This window comes from Lates calcarifer, linkage group LG9 (genome assembly GCF_001640805.2).
Source record: "Lates calcarifer isolate ASB-BC8 linkage group LG9, TLL_Latcal_v3, whole genome shotgun sequence".
Classification (NCBI taxonomy): domain Eukaryota; kingdom Metazoa; phylum Chordata; class Actinopteri; family Centropomidae; genus Lates; species Lates calcarifer.
Genome location: NC_066841.1, coordinates 450,736 through 461,359, shown reverse-complemented (window position 1 = coordinate 461,359; position 10,624 = coordinate 450,736). Strand labels below are relative to the sequence as shown.

General features: G+C 44.9%; 1 protein-coding gene across 1 annotated transcript; it reads left to right on the top strand.

Moving 5' to 3' along the window:
* The first annotated feature begins 6,333 nt into the window (after positions 1 to 6,333).
* Positions 6,334 to 10,448, top strand: dbnla (drebrin-like a). The gene is made up of 15 exons (XM_051072799.1): positions 6,334 to 6,656; positions 6,774 to 6,829; positions 7,121 to 7,233; positions 7,339 to 7,413; positions 7,508 to 7,648; positions 7,745 to 7,822; positions 7,907 to 8,058; positions 8,353 to 8,410; positions 8,624 to 8,689; positions 8,768 to 8,879; positions 8,964 to 9,176; positions 9,262 to 9,306; positions 9,476 to 9,570; positions 9,710 to 9,790; positions 10,140 to 10,448. The coding sequence occupies exons 1-15, from the start codon at positions 6,574 to 6,576 to the stop codon at positions 10,314 to 10,316; spliced, it is 1,545 nt and encodes a 514-aa protein (XP_050928756.1). The 5' UTR covers positions 6,334 to 6,573; the 3' UTR covers positions 10,317 to 10,448.
* The last annotated feature ends 176 nt before the right edge of the window (positions 10,449 to 10,624 follow it).

Genomic DNA, 10,624 nt, shown 5'->3' with positions numbered 1-10,624 from the left:
CAGGTGGCCTCTGAATGGATGATCACATGCCTCTGGGACTGTGGGAAATATTAAGTTTCAGTCGGAGAATCTGCAGGTAAATTCTGAACCACAACAGTCAGAGAGACTTGGTGTTGTGTTTTGTCCCAGAGATATTCAGTTTATTATGATGGACCAGGACAAGCAGCAGATCCTCACATTAGAGAAGCTGGAACCATCAAATCATCGTTGATTATCAGTTGCCAGTTAATTTTCTTTCAGGTGACTAATGGCTGCAGCTCTAAACCGCACAGGAACGCCTTAAAGATTCCACACAGACCTTTTCTCACAAGTCTAGCATCTGTATCTGTGTCTCCAGGACAGAAACAAAGACATCAGGAAGCCTTCAACAGTCTGACCTGCATCCTCTGATCCCTGCTGCTCTCAGCCACACTGAGGACCTGATGGGACTCTTGGCTTTGTTCCTGTCTTGGCTGGAGACAACTGGAATCACTGGTTTCTTCCAGCACCAGCTCAAAAAAGACCCAGTAATGAACTCGTGCTACTTTCTTGTTGTGTTTGCTCTTATTTGACCCCGACACTAATTCTTTCCTGTTTATCCATTTTATTTCTCATCAAGTTGTTTTTTTAATATCTTTTGTGTCTCCGGATGTCCATCACAGACTGTGTCCTACTTTTCTGTTTGTGCTGTTCTCTCACTGAGATAAGGCTCCGATAACTGAATCATTTCTCAGGATAAGATGCTACGCCAGCTCAGTAATCTACTGCTTCAGAATCAAAAAGTGCATCACTGAAGAAGTTAATTAAATGTAATATTCTCAGCTTTGGGATCCTCTGGTGGTGGTTTTTGACAGCTCCTGTCCTCAGGTCCGACCTGAGAAACTGAGATAAGTTTTATGGGACTGCAGCTGCTTTCACAGGTTTTGTCTCATTTTTCTCCAAATAAAACTGACCATTTGTAAAAATCTGTCTCTCGTGAGGCCCCCAACTTTATGGAGGTGTAATATTAGTGCCCCTAGAAGAAACGCCTGATGAATAAAGCTGTGGTGATTTATACTCTCATTGTCAATTTCTCTAATAAGTAAGGAGCCACATGAAGTGATGAACCCACAGAGAATTATCACCAACACTGCGGCTGCTCTCGGCTCTCTGAGGGTTTAACAGGAGGTGCTTACAGCTCGTTACACTGCCCCAAAGTGGCCAAAAAGAAATCAGTCAATGCAGCTCCAACCTTTCCACTGTGTTCATGTACAGTATTTATGTCCGTCTGATTTTAAACACACTCATCCATTGTTCCATAGTGCACTGTAAATCTGTGTTTAATTAGACGTACCGATACAGTCAGTGTTGGACAGTCTCCTCCGTCCTGCCCTCAGGCCTCCATCAGTTAATCAAACCAGCTTCCAGACGTCTCTGTAAACACATCTGGGCTTGTTTTTGTTGTTGTTTTTATTAGTTTGAGTTGTTGATGTTATTACTGTCCAACTGATTCACTCCACCGTGACTGTATGAGATGATATCAAACTTCATGTACAGAATGTTTTAATTTGACTGTACATGTATATCCAACTGTAATATGCAACATCTCTGTAAAACAATGGTCTTTTCATCCAGGAATGTAACTGGATTTGTGGTCAAACTCACTCTGGCAACTTTGTTATTCCTAGAAATGTTCTTTATATTGGCTGCAAAGCTGCGTTACACAAGATCTGATGGGTTTCTCCTTTACAATGACTGTGGTTTCCTCCTGCTGAGTGATAATCAGTGATAACTGATGCCTAAACAGTATTACAGCCATGTATGTTCATTTGTGTCTGAGCATACACACAGTCAGCTCCACAGCAGCTGCTGAGAATAAAGAGTTTAGTCACAGAGTTTGGGGTTGGTAGATGCTGATAGATCTCTGAGGGACTGGAGATAGAAAAGGTCAACAAACCAGCGCTCTCTCCCGGCTCTGGGTCATTTATTTAGATTGGCACTTAAAGGATGTGACTGTGGCCTCAGCTCGGTGTGGTGGGTGTTGCTGAGAACAAGCAGAGAAGACTGGACCTGAGTGGTTAAACACAGTGTTTGGAACCTGAACAAGAGTCGACTTTAAAGGACGACTTCAGCGCCCGAACCTTCACAGACGTTTTAGCTGATCATGTCCCAGAAAAAAGCTGATTCTGAGCAGCTGTAAAACCACATGTTAATCACAGCACGCAGGTTAGAGCTGCAGCAGGACAGAGGTATAATTTCACTTGGCTCCAGCACAGCCTATTTAAAACTTTCAACTGCATTCAGCCATCCCACTCTCCATCACTATATGAGACAATGAGGTGTCTCTCTAATGCTGCTTTAAGGCTCTTTAACCACGACTGAATTCACTGATCAGATGACGCCGTACGCACCAAACTAACTGTGATCTGACGTGACATCTCTACTAAACCTGATGATCAGACCGGCTGTAAACAAACCAACACATTCATGTTTTAGCAGATAAAACCAGATGTGAATGCACCTGAGATGCCAATAATTATTCCTCATTTTCACAGGAGACTGTGGGCCTGTAAACTATGATAGACGTTTTCAATGGACAGTGTTTGTCCTTCCTCTGCTTTATGAAAATGCCCATTGTTTATCATGAAACAGACTCCACAGTGCTGCCTCATGAGAAAGTGACTGTGGCTGTGTTTTGTCCAGTGGATCCACCCAGAGCCTTTAGAACTTGCTGGGACCCATCAGATAAACAGAAACATGTTTCCCCCGGTGGCTCCTGGCATCACCAGAGGGCCTGAGCAGACAGCACAGCCTTATTAACTCCAATAGACTCCTTACAGATCAACACGGGGCCCTTTAGTTTCTGATCTCCTCTCCTCCGTCATTAACCGTAACTCTTCACTTTCATCTCTCCCTCTGGTCTGCTCAGGGATCCTTCCTTCCGCCGGTCTTTTGCATCGCCGGCACCTAATAGCCGCGAGCAGACACATGTGCATGAATGTGTGCATGAGTCAAGCTCTTTAGGCTAGATGCTGCAGTAATGACTTCCAGCTCAGTCTGCAGGTAACAAGCATTTCCTGGTGGTTGTGTCTGGCTGAGAACGACTCCTCTCTCCGAGGCCCAGCCCGCTCATTGTCGCACTGTCGTCCTTTTGAGACGTATGTAATGTTGCTCGCTTCACGTGTGAGCTAAAGGAGGCCTGAAAACATCAACAGCTCAGTGAACAATGGTGTTTATAAGTTATACATTTTTTTACTTAAAAGACTTTTCCTGGCAGGTTTTTAGCTCTTTCTGGTGGTTTTCAGTCTGGGCTCCTGAAGCCTGTGCCCATGATCCTGCCATCATTACAGTGCCATGCAGTAGGTTTAGACAGGAGATCGTTAAGGTCAACACAATTAACCTGTGATGTTGCTGTGAAGTTTTGCTACATTGGCAGAAAGAGCAGAGAACTCCCCGTCAGTCGTTACTCTTCCTCTCTCCTCTCCTCTCACAGGGAGGGCAGTTAAAACACAGTCCATAAATGCAGGCAATGGAGTTCATTAGGGTTGGCCTACTTTTGGAGGCAGGGGCACTGAAGAGGGGCAGAGGAGCCTGAATCAGGGTCTTCAAGGCTCTGAACATGGTGGGGATTATGGATATTTGGTGTTAAAGGGACAATGATGAGCTGTCGGCCCAGAAACTGCTGCAAGGAGGCCGTAGTAGTTGGTGAAATGTTTCAGTCTTGCCCTGATTAATGGCTGTCTTTCATTACAGTCGTCGTCATAGGAGAAATTACAACCTGCTCTGACAACAGTTTATGAAATAACCATGAAATTACACTGATGTTCTATTTTTTCTTGACACTCAGTGCAACTTCACCTAATGAATTGAAATCAGTTGGAAATTATTCTTTTTTTATTAATTAAGTGCTACATTCGTTAACAGCAGCAGAGACGAGTGAATGATGCTGGAGTCACTACAAGTTGATATTTTACTGTCACAACAAATCAATAGGTAAACTTCCGTGACTGTTTCACAAACTGCCGTGACTCTGGGTTGGAAATGAACAAAATGATGGTGAAAGATGATGAAATGCGTCACTCTCTGAGGATGTATGTATGCAGTATGTATGTGAAGTAAAGGCTCAGAGGAGTAGAGCAGGATGAAGGGGGGATGTTGGGCAATCCAACGACAGAAAGACAATAGTTGGAGGAAAGACCCCTCTCGGTTTCTCTTAAATTGGAACCAGGAGACATCATTGAATGAGCCCTCTGTGCTTTTGTTATGAGGCGCACACACACACACACACACACACACACACACACTCCTCTCCTGTGGATGAAACTTGGGTAAATTGTGTAATCAGCCTCAATGAGCTGTGAGCTGGCAGCGTGCAGAAGCGATCTGGCTGCAGTTTCACTTTGCCTCCATGAGAACGCATCAGGCTCTGTCGAAACCAAGCATGGGGGGTGGGGGTGGGGGGTGGGGGTCCTCTGAGGGTAACCTCCAGGAGGCGGTCCCCTCCCTCCCCCACTTTTATTTACGCTATACTTCACTTATACCCGACCAGGGGAGTGTTCTGGAGAAAAACCACCCCTCCTTCATGTGAGCTCCTGGTGAACAGACAGCGTCATTAACAGCAAGATAATACGTCAATACACAAACTCTAACCTAATGCACATGCTATAGCGTTCCCCTGCAAGTCATTTCAGTGATTGGTAGCATGTAAACCCCTGATTCAAAGTAATGAGGCAGATTTGGTTTTGGAGGCTGATCCAAGGCGACGATGTGCGTTTGATACAACTGAACATAAACAAGATGGAGCCAGTGGAGAGGCTGCAAAATCAGCAAACATCATTCTGTTCTGTCTTTACAGTTGGTAAATGCATGACACCAGGGGACACCAGCACAATATAATGTAGGCTAATCTTTCATTAGACAAGAATACAGTGTGCAATGCTCCTGCAGCCCCAACTCTTGGAGCAGAGCACGGTTATCGCTCACTACCACAGTGTCCTTCTCACAGGCCGGGCCAGAGCGTGGCAGTCTGAAGCTTTAAATGTAAACAGATCAGACATTCATGCTCCCCTCAGGATGTATCACAGCTCTGGTTCTGTCACTGCAGGAGAAGCCGCCTCATGGGGCTCTGCAGTGGCCTGACTCAGGATCTGGACGTCCATGTCTCAGGTCAGATCACCGCTGGCAGCGTCAGGACTTTCTCACATACTGAGGTACAAGGTTTGTCTGCCATGGACTGAACACTGGTCAGTTCTTCAAAGAACTGAGGATTTCCCAGAAACCTTTTGCATCATCAGTGATGTAAGACCTTGTTTCATGCTCTCCGGGGGGAACACACACACACACACACACACACACACACACACACACACACAGCCTGAAAACAAAAAAACGTAATCTTCATTAAAAAAATCTGGAGCGAGCAGCTGAAAGAAGTCCAAAGAAACAGTCCGGTCTGGTTGTCTGCTGTTTATGAGGCTTCCTCTGAGAGTCTGTGTGTCACAGCCTCCCACTCTATAGCTGCTGACGCATTCAGTTTGAGGGTCAGGGTTTGTTTTACTGATGGGTCACATACGGCTCTGTCCTGCCACAGGCTCAGCCGCTCTCCTCCTGCTGTGCAAACTATAAACAGACCGCTGTATTATCACATTATTCCCTCACGTCCATGAAAAGGAAATGTATCTCTGAAAGCTCTGAAACGTCCTTTAAGGAGAAGAAGATGTGTTTGCTGTTTCCACTCTAATCAGGCTTTAATGCAGAACACAACATAGAAACCATAACTCTGGAGAGAAATTCACCTCATAAACATCAAATATAAAGTGAGAGTGTGTATTCTTCAGTCACACACTGCTGTTCTCTGCGTCCTCAGCCTATAAAACAATGTTTGGAGTCAACGGCCTGCTGGTGATCCTGGATCAGGTGAAGGTAAGGACGACCAATAGTTAGACCTTTTCTTTGCTTACTTTCTGAGCATTATATGAGCCTGGGGTTAATTAGCCTAGCTTAGCATTAAGACCAAAACACATCATGATGGAACTCTGCTCAGTTCACTCTCTGCACTGTGGCAGATGCTCCTCCTGCTCCACCTTCCGTCTCACAACAATCACAAATAATCACACCCAGTTTTCTGTCATCCACACACACATGAACTCACACACACTCCTTTAAAGCCACATTTGATATGTATACTGTCTCAAGGTCTTCCTCCGGCCGTACACAGGAGAACACACTGGAGTCGTATGAATAAATGTATGTTTTCTCGTGCAGATACATTATTCTGCTGCTGGTGAATGTGTGTGTGACCCAGAGGTGAGTAACTTCTGTAAGAATGTGGTTGATCAGGTTTTGGTTTTCCTCCCCGACTGGTTTGACACATCAGAGTGGAGGAAAATCCTCCCTGCAAATCACAATAAATCAGAGTCGCAGTCATTCTGCTCTGATACAGGGCTCTCTTCATATCTGCAGTTTCACCTTTCTTTAAATCCACCTGGAGTGTTTCATTTCTTTTCTTTCTCTGGGTTTCTGCCACGTCTCCCCAGCTGCTGGATCTCTGTGGGGCTTTTTGTGTCAGATTATTGGCAGGCTGCTGGGACTGTGAATGAGGAAACCTGGATTAAAATGGCAGTGAATCTGAGTAAGAACGGTGCTGTGCTCATGGCAGCTTATAAAGAGGTGGTGGACGGCAAGTCGGACACAAACTGGTGAGTTTAATCCTTCTGAGAAATCGAAAGATGATTCAGTCACAAACTTCACTTCCTTGTTGAACTATCTGTCTCTCCACACCCGAACATCATGCTGCTCTTCTATAATGTCTTCAGGGTGCTGTTTACTTATGAAGGGAACAGTAATGATATTCGTCTGGCAGAGAAGGGAGGTAAGTTCTGACTGTAAACTTGAATAAAATGTTAAATATTTAACCCACTTTCATTTTCACTTGTTTCACTAACTCAGATCTGCACATCGTCACTGGTGTAACAGTATAAAATGGTAAAGTTCCCTTAGAATTTAACTTAAGTACAAATAGTAAACAACACAAGTTAAAACTTTCTGACTTTGTAATAAGTTACCAGGCGTCTCTCACATCTGTGGTTTAATGGTTTAATCCTAATTTATGTGAAAGAATCTGAACAGGTGTGTGTGTGTGTGTGTGTGTGTGTGTGTGTAGATGGTGGATTAGAGGAGATGGTGGAGGAGCTGAACAGTGGGAAGGTGATGTACGCTTTCTGTCGTGTCCAGGACCCCAACTCTGGTCTGCCCAAATATGTCCTCATAAACTGGGTGAGACACACACACACACACACACACACACACACACACTCTCTACATATACTGTTTGTATTTACATATGTATGCCCTGTGTTTGTGTGTGTGTTTGACATGCAGACAGGTGAAGGTGTGAAGGACTCTCGGAAAGGAATATGTGCCAATCATGTGAGCTCCATGGCCAATTTCCTGAAGGTGACTTTATTATTCTGACTGCATTTTCTTTGTTGTTGGATTCTACATCACACTCCAGAGTCAGTGTTTGTCCCTGATGTGTGTGTGATCACAGGGAGCCCATGTGACCATAAACGCCCGGGCAGAGGAGGACGTGGAGCCGGACGCCATCTTGGCAAAAGTGGCCAAAGCGTCTGGAGCAAACTTCAATTTCCACAAACAGACAGAATACAGAGACGCACCCAGAGGACCTGTGGTGAGGAGACACACTCCGTCAGGTGTAGCAGAGGTGTGAGGCAGGAGTGTGTCCGTCATTCACTGTCTCACAACTCGTCCTCTGCTGTGTTCTCAGGGCTCAGTGTATCAGAAAGTCAACGCTGTGAAGGAGATTCAACAAACCAACAAGGACGACTTCTGGGTCCAAACTCAGGTTTCTCTTCATATTTATCACAGAGCTGAACTACAGCCTGAGCTTCTACAGTTTCACTGAAAATAACACGACTTTCCTCTGCAGAGGGATGAAGAGATCCGTCGACGGGAGGAGAACAAACGGGCAGAGCAGGAGAGACAGAGGCTGGAGAGGGAGAGGAGGGAGATGGAGGAGAAGCAGACGAAGGAGAGGGAGAAGAGAGCGAAGGACAGAGCTCAGCAGATCGAACAGCAGAAGTGAGTCAGACACACAAGATCCCCAGGATCCCCAGGATCCCCAGGATCCCCAGGGGCCCCAGGTTTACAGCCTATCATCTGGGTTTATGTGCTCTGATCAGCTGCAGATCTGAGAGAAATGCGCTCCCTGTTTTTGCTTAAAAAGCGACTTAGATGATAAACGAATAATCAAAATTGTTGCTAATTACCTGTAATTATCTGTCACTCGACAATCAATCAATTAACTAATTTCAGCTTCAGTATACTGATTGATCTCTGGGCAAAATAATAATGACATGTATATGTGGATGTCAGGATTTATGAGAAGCAGAGAGAGGAAGAGGAGGAACAAGAGAAGGAGCGACAGCGACAGGTGAGCTGCTTCATCACCATCTACACACACTGTAGTTTATTCTGACTCCCACACACACTGTCCCACTACAGCATCAAATGTGGATTAATCTGCCACTGAAAATAGTTCCCAACTAATGTACTATTTCTTTTTTGATGAAGCACTGATGACACATCTTATTAATCATCTTTATTATAAAAACAATGTGCAGATAACTTCATGTGTCTGTTTCAGAACCAGCAGGAAAAAGAAAACAGGAGAACAAGCATCAACTCTGCTGCATCTGTGCAGAAAGCTAACGTGAGCATCAAGGTTTTACCTGACTGAAGGATTATTCCACTGTTTCAGAATGAATGAAAGTCTTTCTGTGGTTCACAGGAGGCCAAGTCACTCATTTCTCAGAGAGGATTTAATCCCAGAGACATCTTCAAGCAGAGGGAGCAGAGCTTCGAGGGCAGCGACCGAGCATCTATGGCTGCATCCAGACCAGGTGAGCGACACAGACCCAGCAAACAGAACACCTGAGGAAACATGAGGTGGTTCTGTTCACTGACGTTTTCTCTGTGTGGTTCAGGGAAGCTGCAGAGTCCGTTTCTGTCTCAGAAATCCTTTGAGAGAGAAACCCCGGTGCAGCCTCAGTCTCCACCTGCTCCAGCTGTGGTCTGGGCCTCCTCCCCGACCCCCCTGTCCCCCGTCACACCTGCCTCACCTGTGCTGTCCTTCTCACCTCCTTCATCTGAGTCATATGCACCAGCAGAAACCGCAGAGTCACCTGTTCAGCCTGCAGGTCAGACACACAACAGACTCTCTTTTACTTGAACAGAGTGAAGACACAAGTCACCTGAACACCTCTCTCTGTCGTTTATCCTCAGGAGAGGCGGAGGAGTGGTCTGATGAGTTTGATGATGACGCAGATGGTATGATACACAAACAGTTGTTAATATTACCTCCAATTACAACAGTAAAAAAAAGTACAGGACTTTTACTCATAATAATTTTGAAAGTGTGGTATTGGTACTTTTACACAATATTTAATATCCTGTCATGCACTTAGACATTAATGTCAATAATTCACCTGATCCACAGAGGAATATCAGGCTCAGACAGATCTGTACAAAGCAGAAGAACCAGCAGCAGCACAGGAGGACCTGTATGAAAACGTTTACGAGTCGCACCACACAGTGAGTCCAGTGTTTGTTTCAGGAGCTCAGCCTCCTCTGTCTCCTCCTCTGTCTCCTCTGTCTCCTCCTCTGTCTCCTCTGTCTCCTCAGCATCATCAGGAATATGAACAGAACTTGATGTGAAATGTTTTGTTTTAAGGATGAAGACCAAGGTGCAGATACCAATGGACAGAACATCCGTGCCAGAGCTCTGTATGACTACCAGGCTGGTATGCACACACACACACACACACACACACACACACACACACACACACACACACACACACTAGGGGAAATTTTAAAGCAGCATAATATAACTTCACTGAGCTGCAGTGCCCTCTGCAGCTCAGAGTGGTTCAGTGGTTTCCATGAAATGAAATGTTGACCTGAGCTCTCACTGCGTAGTCCCACTCACTGAACTGAAGCCAGATGATGTGTATTACCCATGATCCCCTTCTCCCTCTGGACCAGGAAGTGCTGTGGCTGTAACAAACACACCAAACTCTGTTTCTAATTCTCGATCTCCTCAAAGTTTCCTGGCTGGATATCAGAGATGAACACTGGTTTTTAATGGTTTTAACTGATCTTATTGGGGCCTGATATTCACCGTCACCTCTCCTTCACAGTGGACGACACAGGAGATCACCTTTGACCCTGATGACATCATAACCGGGATAGAGATGGTGGATGAGGGATGGTGGAGAGGTTTCGGACCTGACGGACATTATGGCATGTTTCCAGCCAATTATGTGGAGCTTATGTAGCTTTTATCAACCCCATCCATGTTAAAGTTCTGATAGAAACACTTTTTATAAAACTGAAAACCTCTGAGACGACAGACGGGAAACGGATAAAGATGAGTAAATATTCCTCATAAATAAACTTGTGTGTCCAAAGCTCTCTGTGTTTGACGTCGCTGGATGAATGTAAAAATCATTCTTCATGTCTACTGGTGTTAGTGTGTGTAGACTGTTATTAGTATTTCTTGACAAATATATCACTATATTTAAGAGTTTATTATTAATGTTCATAACATAAGAAAAGAAAGTAATGTGTGCTGTAAAAAAAGAAA